Source organism: Salvia hispanica, chromosome 6 (assembly GCF_029641045.1).
Source record: "Salvia hispanica isolate PSC_SH4W2 chromosome 6, Shi_PSC_v1, whole genome shotgun sequence".
Lineage (NCBI taxonomy): Eukaryota > Viridiplantae > Streptophyta > Magnoliopsida > Lamiales > Lamiaceae > Salvia > Salvia hispanica.
The window spans coordinates 34,829,901-34,841,790 of NC_142697.1; the positions used below are offsets into that span (position 1 = coordinate 34,829,901).

Consider the following 11,890-nt stretch of genomic DNA (forward strand, 5'->3'; position numbering starts at 1 on the left):
AAGTAAAGACCTCCAAATTAAGCAACTGTCTCTCTTTTGGCGATCATGGCTGCACCACTATGCAAATCCTGTTAATTCTCATTTGAATTGAAATCTCATAAACAATATCAAATATACAAATAAAATATGAGGGTAATACATAATACTATATTATGTATATTATAAAATGCATACCAATCTAATTTTATTTCCTTACGAAATTGGAGATTTATTCAATCTGATGAAAATTAAATTTGTAAATTATACGGCATTTCCTATTTGAATGTGTATATAAAGACAGTTCTTATATCAATTCTCACCAAAAGAGAGGATTCAAGCACTACTCGTGGTTCTAAAAAGTCCATTTTACTGGTCACTTTATTTTGTTTTTTTGCATCTCTCTTTCTTTAGGAAATGTATTTTCAATAATTCACAGTTATATTGGTGATACTTTTACTCAAACTTTCAGCCTTATTTCTTGAAATATTTGTATTAACCAATTAACTATCATATCACGGTTCTCTCCCTTTCTCTCTTCTAGAATTAATTCATAATTCTTTTATGTTTGTACTTCTAATTTGTCAATATATCATGGTTTAATTTCATTTTGTTTTTGTCATCACAGTAAGCTCAACAACAAGACCTTGCCAATTCGATAAAGATTGATACTACTATTTTGTTATTTAAGGTACATGTTTGCTATTTAAATTTAATACTTTTACGTCAATTTAACAACCTTCTACAAAGTTGTTCCCTCATATAAATATTTGTTACTCTAATCGAATTCTTGAATCACAGTTCATTGTATGCTACTTCTTGATCATTACATTAATTTTATTTTTTATTAAGCTTTGAAGAACTATTCAAGATTTTGTAGTTCATCAAATCAAGAAAGATTGGTGTTCAATGACTTTAGGCATGAATAGGAATATCTCTAGTGCTTCCCATTGTGATGGATTGATGTGCCAAAAATATTAAGCATAGAATCTTGAAAAAATATGAGGCACCATTTCGAGATTCTTGAGAATGAGATGATAAGATCTCTGCACTTTAATTTTCGAGGAATTTAATGTTGTTATCCGAGGTTGCCCCAATTTGAAAATCATAGGCCCTTTGGAAAAAAATTTATTGACCATAAACAAATAAAATCCAAACATATAGTAATTCTTAGTTGAAAAATGACTTATGAAGTGCACATTAACTGGTTGCGCTAGATTGCACTTATCGAGTCACCATAGATCCATTCGAATTGAAGAAGGTCGTCGATGACTTGTTGCCTTCGCTTGTCGCCGTTTAGGCAAATGAAACATTTTTTTCTTTTCGTAGCAATCTGAATTATGAAATTACACTACTAAATAAACAAAAAAGGATCGATGCAGATGTGAAATATCGTTAAATCGAAGCCATTGTCTCAAAATTTCCGAATTGACTGGGAAGTCGGTCAACCCTATCGAACCCAACCTAGATCAGTCGATAGGGTAAATGGGGTAACGAAGAGTTAATATCAACCATTTTAAATAATACTTAAAAGTTATGAAAATCAAGTTTGTTTTATGTTATTTGAAGGCTTAAAATTCTCAATAATCGATCATTTTCTTGATTTTAGACTTTTTAGTGGTCGTGCAATAAGTCAATAACTCAAAGAAAGGGTCAAAAATTTTGATCTTTGATTTAATTTTTGTGGGCATCTTCTCGGTTAAGACAGAGACTTTGTGATAGTTTATTCTTTTTCTTTTATTTGGTTGCTTTTATTTTGTCGTAGGAAAGTCTAATACAATCATGAAATTAATGCATCACAGTATACTATTACAAGTAGACTATAAACAAAAGGAAATAATCATTTTATACATCATGTTGTAATTTTGATGTACACTTAGAATTGAACTTTTTCACTCATAAAAATGCTCTGTCATCTCTAATCCCATTTTATTTTGCAGAAAAAAGGCAACACAAAGAACATAAGGTAATTCTCTAAGTAAAAATGTAATGAAATTTGCAAAATAATTACTCAAAAATTCAGTAAATTTTACCAATCCAATCAATTTTAAGATATACTAGTATTTTATTTATATTCAGTATTCATCTTTATAACAAATTTTCAAATAGTGCTGCACGATAAGCTCGAATACGAGATATTTGACCTCGGACAATGATCGCCTAGTAATTCAAATATTCACCTCTATCTAAATTATAGTAACATCTTTTTAAAAGGTGCAGCGGGATAGACTCGAATATAAAACTTTTAGCTTTAGACACTGACCACTCTATTATTTTTATTTATAAATTAATAAAATAGCGTAAATACACATTCCAATTGTATGTTAAAAACAATAAAACCAGTAATAAAAAAACTTGAAGAACAGTAAAGTATCACGTGTAGAAAAATAAACACCATATTTGATAGAAAATTGTGGGAGTAAAAATTGGAAATTTGCAGTTATTCTTGACTGAAATTTTACTCTAACAACAACTATGCAAATTTAACTTGTTGATTTTTGAGTTTTGACCAGAGAGAGAGAGAGTGTGAGAGAGAGGTTTCTCTACTCCCTGACCTAGTTCTTCAATCTTGAATTTTGGGTCATTTTGGTTCGTAGCAGAAACTCCGCAGCAATCAGTATCACTACTTCACACCACCAAGAGCAACCTCTTTGAAGATTGGGACACCATAAAAATCGTTTCTTTCACCTTTGTGTTCAATCTTGATTACCTGGGTTTCAAGCTGCTCATTTTCAACTCATTCTACAATCAATTGTAATTCATCTTCTGTTTTTCCCCATTTCTACAATTTTTTTTATTCATCATTGCAACCTTTTGTTTGCCTGACTTGTTTATGCGTTGGATTCATCGTGGAGTAGAAAGAGACGCGGCCAAGAATCTTTTTTTTGTTCTTCTGTTAGATCCAAGTCATCATCTTTATCTGCCTTTATCTCTTGGGAAAGTGCCCTGTATTTGTACAAGTGGGAAATACTTGTTTTCTTCTTTGATTCTTTACTTATAGGGTTTCTTGGGTTTGATTTGATGAGCTCAAGATTGGATTTTTATGCTTGTATATGGTTTATTTCTCAATTGTGGTTTGATTTTTCATTTGTTTTGCCTTTAGACGCTCTAGTTTTGAGTATGCTAATGATTGGCTTTATTTGTTTGACTTGCATCTAATACTTTTTAAAAAAAATTTTGTGGGACATTATTTTTTTTGTTGTTCTGAGATTATATAGCTTTACTGGTTCGTGCATTGCCTGAATAATTTAGCTTTTACCTCCTTAGCTGAGTGATCTTGAAGTTGTGACCTTTTGCTCTGTATTCCCATTTCTTGCAGTTTGAGCTTGTTCCGGTTGTAGTCGTGAGAGCTTTTAATCCGGCTATATCGTTGGGAGTGAGTGTAATTCGGGGCTGAACTTTCACTGTGAAATTGGTTTTAAGTAGCGTATCCTCAGCTGTTGGCTAGTGGGAGATGGGGGATGTTTTGCTTTGATTTGTGTTTGAGGATTGCTTAGATGATTACTGCCGAATAGGGTTATAATTACTACGGACACAATGGGTGGGCTTTGCTCGAGAAGGGCCACTGATGAGACTACTCTGGGTGGTGCACTTCCTCATGTTAATGGCCGCTTCGGTTACGGCCATGGACTAGTTTATCAATCCCGTGGACTGGATATCCGAGAAGAGAACATTCCGAGGGATGTGGAAGTTATGGATAAGCAACCGAGGGAACCATTCTCCTTTCCAGAGCTGAGTTCTACTCCACATGGAACAAGCATGGATGATATCAATGATGGAATACCTCGGTTGTCTAGGGCGTTATCTGATAAATCTAGATCAACGAGAACAAAGCAGGTTGCATTGACAAAGGTATGTGCTTAAATAGTTACTGTAACTCTTTGTTATCTTGTTCAATCTGTTGATTATATTTGCTCTATCATGCCAAAACTTGAATCAAGAATTTACATTCTATGGTATTGTTGTACTTGTCAATGGTGTATGGAAAATATTATGCGTTCATGTCAGGTGTATGGTGTGCTTATTCTTTAAAATACCTGATAAATAACTAAAATCTTTCGTATTACTCTCAGGTTTCAGAAATGAGTACGCTTCTGGGCAGAGCAGGCCACGCCGGCCTAGGGAAAGCAGTTGATGTGTTGGATACTCTTGGTAGTAGCATGACTAATTTGAATCTTAGCAGTGGTTTTGCATCTGGGATAGCTACAAAAGGAATCAAAATATCGATATTGGCTTTTGAAGTGGCGAATACCATTGTTAAAGGTGCCAATCTGATGAATTCACTTGCGGAAGAGAATATAAGACATCTGAAGGAGGTGGTGCTCCCTTCTGAGGGTATACAGCGTCTAACATCGAGGGATATGGATGAACTATTACGAATTGCTGCAGCCGACAAGAGGTGTAAATATTAAAAACAGTTATCTGATATGTTTTCCACTAATGTGCTAATTCTCTCAATATAATCAGGGATGAATTGAAAGTTTTCTCTGGAGAGGTCATTCGCTTTGGGAATCGGTGCAAGGATCCTCAGTGGCACAACTTGGACCGTTACTTTGAGAAGTAACTGCAGATACCCTTTCTCAGTTTGTTGTTCGTATCTTTGTTTAAACAACAACTGAGTTTCAATATAATATTTAGTTCATTTCTACGCGTTTAGGTTGGAGTCAGAACTCACACCTCACAAGCAATTGAAAGAAGAAGCGGAAAGTGTGATTCAGTATTTGATGGTGTTGGTTCAGAACACTGCTGTAAGTTATATTATCACAGCCAGTCACTCTACTTTTTACTTCTCCCTTTTAACACAATATCTTGTGCTCGGCCTATGAAACTTCCTTTTGTCTGCTTTTGGAATTTGGATGATTAATTGTGGTGGAATCGTTGATAATAAATTTATGATAGACTATGGCTTGAAAGTCGTTCTTATGAAATGTGTCAAGGCTTCTGAACTTAAAAAGAAGCTAATATCCCCATAAATATGATATCTATCGGTGATGTTTCCTTGAGTTAAAGGAGAACCAAAGTACTGTATTGCGTTTTAGATATAAAAGAGAGATATCTGTCTCTGTTGAACCAATTAGGATCTTATTTGGTTGATGTAATCCTAAATTTGTGTTTTTATATCTATGTTTCCACTCGGTAAAATCTCTTTCTTTGCAACTAATTTGAAATTTTAAATGTTTCACTGAATGTTCCGGTTTTGTCGTTTTGCTTTTCCCAACAGAAATGTTACTTGATCGTATTTGTACATTTACATAGATTCATAAACAGCACACTTACAGCAGACCGTTAGAACATCATCCCAGTAGACATAAATTAGACCTGAGAAATTGCTGAATTACTTATTAGAGATTCAGACTATTGTAGTGGTATTGTGAGCTTCTAAATGATCACCTAATCTAATGTGTTGTGCAGGAACTATACCATGAAATGCATGCATTAGATAGATTCGAACAAGACTGTCGGCGCAAAGCTCAAGAAGAGGATAACTCAAACGCTGCACACAGAGGTATTTATGATTCATTTAAAATCATGTCTTACATCTTTGAAAGACCCAAAAATGTAGTTTTATTGTGTACATGGGAATTTAGATATAAAATGAAGAGATTAAGTGGATTTTTCCTGATTTTAAAACTTAGTTGACCTTTTTGCAAATTTAAATGACAACCGTTTGGGTATTAGTGTTTCCAACATCACAGATGGCAAGTTTTCTCATTGATGGTCTCGTCAAGTTGATATGCTTATGCTCTTTCTTTGCCTTATCCATAATATTTAGATATTGTTTTTCTGAGTCTGCTGTGTTGTTCTTGTTGCTGTATTCTACTACTAATCACAGCCTTCTATTTAGCTTTTCTTCTATTTCTGTATTTTCCTTCTGAAATTGTTCTCCTTCCCCATGAAGGCGACAGCCTCGCGATTCTACGTGCAGAGCTGAAGAGTCAAAAGAAGCATGTGAAGAATTTGAAAAAGAAGTCTCTATGGTCCAAGATATTGGAGGAGGTTGCAATTCCAGGCTCTTTTCTCTTATATGAGCTCAAAATGCATTCTATACACGAGAAACAAAGCTTACTTTTTTCAGCAACTCGCCTTATATGTAACAAATATGGTCCTATTTTTGGACATTACAACCATTCTTCACATACCAAACTGATTTCTTTATTCTTTATTTATGTTAATTAAGGTGATGGAGAAGCTCGTGGACATCGTTCATTATCTACATTTGGAGATCCATTCTGCATTTGGTTCCAGTGGTAATGCACAAACCTCGAAATTATATATGCGTTGAAATGCTTTTCATTTTTTTCAAAAAATTGCTGTGTGTTTTGGGTTGTCGTATTGTCATTTTCTGAGCTTCAATTTGTGTATTTCACATATTTCCTTAAATCTATGTTTAGTGTTTATAACACTTGTTTTATTGAATTACTGTTAAAGATGGATACAAGCCGACAAAAGACCGCCATCAGAAGTTAGGATCTGCTGGACTTGCACTGCATTATGCGAATATCATAACGCAGATTGATACACTCGTGAGTCCGTTCATTATTCTTCTTCTATTGTTCTAGTTCTCCTCTTTCTTAACGGGTGCTTCTATCGTTCTATCTGTCTTCTTACTCAATTTGTGCCTAATTTTGAACTACGCCTGCAATTTTCGATCCAGGTCACTAGATCAGGATCGGTGCCACCAAGTACGAGAGACGCTCTATACCAAGGACTGCCACCAACTATAAAGTGTGCTTTGCGTTCTAGACTGCAATCTTTTCAACTCAAAGAAGAGGTATTTTTTCTTCTTTTCTTGTTTGGTTCGAAACAATGATTGTTTGGTTCCGAATGCCTACATGTGATCTTCACGTATTTGTGTGATTCTTCTCATTCTTTCTGCAGTTTTCTGTCCCACAAATCAAAGAAGAAATGGAGAAAACTCTTCAATGGCTGGTGCCTATGGCCACCAATACAACAAAGTAAAACTACCATGCTCCTCTCGTTTAATAAACTTCGCTGCGTCCCAATTTTTTCCCTTGGATTTGACGCTGTGTTGAGAGTCTTTAAGACGAACGTATAGGATTACATGGTTAATTTACATGTTAAACTGACTGATAGCTCTCCTGGCCACATTCTCTATTGTCATTTCTTGAAACTTAACCGGCCATTAGTTTGTAGAATAAATATCGCTTCTTAGCCCGAATGTCTCAATCTTTCAGGAATGACACAATTTGAATCCAATAGATTGACTTCATTTTCAAATCTAGGACGAGCTCTCTGATGTCCGTGTAGAAACGTGTATCACGTTTCCTAAAACACGCACGATGTTTTGTAAAAAAACACAGATACATAAGGGCTAGAAAGTGATATTGGCCTTAATTGTCATCTAATAGAGCATCTTGCATACCCTTACAGCCTTTTTGATTTTGTTTTTCGATCTGTATGTTGACTATGTGCCATGTTCGGAAACAGGGCTCACCACGGCTTTGGTTGGGTTGGCGAATGGGCGAATACCGGGTAAGGCCATCTCTAACGACGCTCATCTTTCGAAGATTTCAAATGCTTTCGTCGTGCTTGACTATATACACCTCGTGTTATTCAGATCCGAGATGAACAACAAACTAGCCGGCCAGACGGATTTGCTCCGTATCGAAACCCTTTATCACGCGGACAAGGAGAAAACGGAAGCTTACATTCTTGATTTGGTACTATGGCTGCATCATCTCATTAGCCGATCAAGGGCCGCAAACGGTGGGCTCAAATCGCCCGTCAAATCCCCGATCCGGTCCCCAAACCAGAAGACGCTCCATCTATCGAGCCCGATACCGAGCTCGCCCTCCTCAACGCTGTCGATCGAGGACCAGGAGATGCTCCGAGACGTCAGCAAGCGGAAGCTGACTCCCGGGATAAGCAAGAGCCAAGAATTCAGCAAATCAAGAACCAGTCTTTCCAAGCACCACCGGCTAACGAAGAGCAACAGCCATTCTCCGACACATGAAACCACGAGGGAGAGGGATCCCTTCCCGATTCGAAGACCTTCCTCGGTCCCAATCATTAATTTTGACATCGACCGGATCAAGGCGTTGGACATGATCGACAGAGTCGACACAATTTGAATTGAAGCCTCAAGGCATGCTTTCGTGATGCATTTTCCCCGCGCACGCTCGTCTCTAGTTTGCAGTTTCGCGTCGTTTATGCCGCACACGAGCTCGTCCCCTCAGAAGCCGCGGGTTGGGAGGAAGAACCGTTGCAGCGCGTGTTGTACATGGAGAGTCGTATCTTAGGTATACTGGTTTTCCCCGTGCGATCGAGATCGAGAAAACGGGCAAGCTCCGACGACGTTTCACCGGAGTTTGTGTCAGTTCAGTACCAAGTGAGTGTAGTTTCCATCAGTATGTGTACAGAATGAGTTAAACTTGTTTAAGCCTATTGTTGATGAGTTCCATTTCTGCCCTTCTAAACTAATCTTGTGTTGTGATAAATGGAGCAAGCATTCTCTATTGTGTAGGGGTGGAACCGTAATTTTATCACTGGTAGAGCATTGAGCGGAAATTTTTGTTTGATCGTTTTACAAAGTATCAATGGTCCCAAAAATATAGCTATCCTTAATTACAATGAATAAGAATATTATAAATATATAAAAATTTTTAAGAATAGGGTGTATTATATTGCTAACTTTTTAAGTTGCTAATTTATCAGTGTATTAAAAATATCAATATAAAGTGACATTAAAATGTCAACAAAGTATATTGAAATACCAATAAAATTATGTGTCGATATTTTAGTGTCATCGTATTATATTTTTAATACAATGCATTGATAAGTTAGCAGAGTTAACAACTTAAAAAAGTTAACAATTGATCATACCTCTTTATCTAAATAGAGTTATTTAACTATATATCTAGTGAAGTATGGAAATATATTTGGAACAAAATTATTAAGTCACCATCTATCCATCATGTCACGATCGTTGGAGTGAAATATGGATGATAAAATTGATACATACTGAAAGAATATTAATAACATTGATAATTTAAAAAAAAAATTGAGATGAAATTGATAGATACAATTGTTAACATTTGTTATAAATTGACAAAATATTTATGTAGAATAAATAAAAACTAGTAGAGATTAGGATAAATTATATTGGGTGATAGAACCTTGAAGACTGACAAGATGCTTTGCCAGGTCCCATTTAGGCTTCATCTCAAAATTTCGTTAGGGTTTAATTAATTAATAATACTACAAAATACTATTAGTACCGTATTTGATAAAATGATTGATCCGAATACCTATCCCTCCTTTGTTTATTAGATATAAAAAGATTTAATTCCTTTTATTTTGAAGTGGCATTGTTAAAAGTTGATATTCTTGATTACCATGAAAAGAAAAAAAGAATAGTATCTTATGTTTACCCTCCATCTTTATTAAATAAATAATATTGCAAAGAATAAGAATAATATATATACCAATTTTAAATATTTTTTAAATAGCTGAGTGACGTGTAAGTGCTACCCATACATGTTTTTGTCGGATGGAACAAAGCAAATAATTGGATTATAGTGTCACCAAATCCCAATGGCATTCATGTCACTGTGGAAAATTAAATACTAACAGTCATATCTACACATATAAATAGTTTTTTCATAATATAGCATGTTGGGATAATTTTTAATAGCAGGATATAAAGTTGAGTTTATAAATATTAGTATTAAATTGGGTATATTCCTTTTTATTTGATCGGGATAATTATCATTTGCTATTTTTTATTTATTTATGAGTTTTGATTTTTCTTATATGATAAAATTAATTTTAGAAAATATAGAATCAATTTAATCTCGTAATTAGAAATTAAGAACATTCGAATTTGCAAGATGTAAAATAAATAAAAAAATAAAAAATCAAGAACATTTCTTGAAGATTGTGTTGGTAGCCTCTGCTTGTCAGATTTATAAGTCAAAGTTTAACATGTTCATAGCCTGTGCTTAATCTTGATACAATTACTACGTATAATAAATTGTAGTAGCAGTTTTTGAAGTGCTCAAATCTTACATTGAATAGTGTTTCATATCGCAGTTATCCAAACATTTGAAGATCAATCAATGTATATTTTGTGCTATAATAGCCTTCGATAATATATATTCATTCAATGTATATACTGTTCTATTATAGCCTTCAATAATATACAAGGGTTCAAATAAAAATCTTCTTAAACTAAAAACATGAGATTTCTCGTATTTGAACCTCTTTCGATTAATTCTGACGGGATATATGACATGACGGCATTTTTGGCGCTTTAGTAGTCTGCTTGATATCCACTCAAAGGATTCAAGTTTATAACACTGCTTCTGTGTGTTGTGAAGATATATTTTTTAATTTCGTGCTCGATGATCAAAGTATGGTTGTTGGTTTGAAGAGAGAAATTAAGAAAATGATTTTGAGGAATCAACATGGTTTGGGGTGATAGGTTTCTTCATCTCTATAATTTGCATGGTTAAAGTATGAGTGAAGTTAAAAAGTTGATCATTAGTTGAGATTTATTGGATTATGTTTGTTTTTTTTCATTAAACAAAATGTATACTCTATGTTCTTTGTTATTATTCGATATTCTCACTCTAAAAGTTAGTCTTCCAAGTTCATGATCACATCTCTAATTTAAAATTTCAATCCAACCTTCATAAGTAATGCTTTAATTAAAATCCATCGATTAGATTACTTATTTTCACATATATGAGTATATTTTGAAAAAATTGCGAAAAAGAGGATACGTAATTGCGTCACTCAACTAAAGGAATCAATTAATGGAAGTCAAAGATATTAAAGAATTTTTTCATTAATTATATATAGTTCAAAGTTCAAACTATAGTCTTAGCTTCCTCAAAAAGATTAGATTATCTTTCTTAAAAAATGAAAAAGTAGGGTGCTTTGAACATAATAGAAGATTGATTTGTGATAATATGCTTATAGAATATTATTTCAATGTATGTGAAAATCAAGTCCTCCTCCAATGATGATCTAAGTTGTACAAGGTGAAGTAAATTAAATACTATAAGTTTTTCACTACAAAAATGGGATTTACCGATCGATAATTAATTGAATTCATTTGTAATTATCTTTACAACGATCTAATTGCATCTTAACACGTATTTATTTTCTTTGAATTAATAATACCATTCCTATTAACTTTTCAAAATCCAAATAATTTTTCTCTAAAATTCAAACACCACTAAATCTAATGAAGTTAAGATATATTCAGATTGAGTTATGTCATGTACTACCTAAAAGACATCCACTTTAATCAAAATCTAGATGAGACTTAATTAGATAATATCTCCTCCGATTAGATGATATGCTTCCACGCCTCCACAAATATATTCCATCGATAGACATTATAACTTCGTGACCCATTCACTTTATCAAATTCGAATATCATGCACCTTAATTATAATAATAGATTTATCAAAATTCAAACACTATGTCACTTTAATTATACCACTTAACAATATTTGCAAGGCATATGCAATGTATACATACCAAAGGGAATCTTTATAACCGAACGCATGATGACATTCTTATATTTTGTTTGCTTTGATACACAAGAATTATTTCTTACCGAACTATGTATTATATGTGTTTGCATGATTCTATATACCACTTTTTATTATCATACATAATCTAAGATAGTTGTGTTAAATTTTAGTAGATTAATTAAACTACTATGATTTCACTATACATTGTGGATAATTCAATAACATACTAAACATATAGCATACATTCATTTGATCGTAAATTATAAAACATTAATGTCAAATATATTATCAAACAAAAAAGTTGTTTTAACTAGATATACAAATAAAAGAGTAAAAGTACAATTTTGTGGATACCTTACTTGATGGCACAAGTAATTTTTTTTGCATCTATTATACAATCCTAAGAA

At 33.7% G+C, this 11,890-nt stretch overlaps 1 protein-coding gene across 1 annotated transcript; it reads left to right on the forward strand.

Moving 5' to 3' along the window:
- The first annotated feature begins 2,475 nt into the window (after positions 1–2,475).
- Positions 2,476–8,418, forward strand: LOC125207648 (protein PSK SIMULATOR 1-like). The gene is made up of 13 exons (XM_048107080.2): positions 2,476–2,730; positions 3,296–3,828; positions 4,050–4,375; positions 4,444–4,536; positions 4,634–4,724; positions 5,389–5,482; positions 5,876–5,973; positions 6,155–6,224; positions 6,406–6,500; positions 6,632–6,748; positions 6,856–6,932; positions 7,426–7,470; positions 7,556–8,418. Exons 2-13 carry the CDS (start codon positions 3,514–3,516, stop codon positions 8,067–8,069), a joined length of 1,935 nt encoding a protein of 644 aa, XP_047963037.1. The 5' UTR covers positions 2,476–2,730; positions 3,296–3,513; the 3' UTR covers positions 8,070–8,418.
- Positions 8,419–11,890: the final 3,472 nt, after the last annotated feature.

Bases quoted from the DNA above. Each gene is read 5' to 3' on its own strand.
- LOC125207648 (XM_048107080.2), top strand. From the start codon at position 3,514: ATGGGTGGGCTTTGCTCGAGAAGGGCCACTGATGAGACTACTCTGGGT. The intron at 6,225-6,405 runs GTAATGCACAAA...TTACTGTTAAAG, and splicing joins TTCTGCATTTGGTTCCAGTG to ATGGATACAAGCCGACAAAA. The intron at 6,501-6,631 runs GTGAGTCCGTTC...TTTTCGATCCAG, and splicing joins TAACGCAGATTGATACACTC to GTCACTAGATCAGGATCGGT.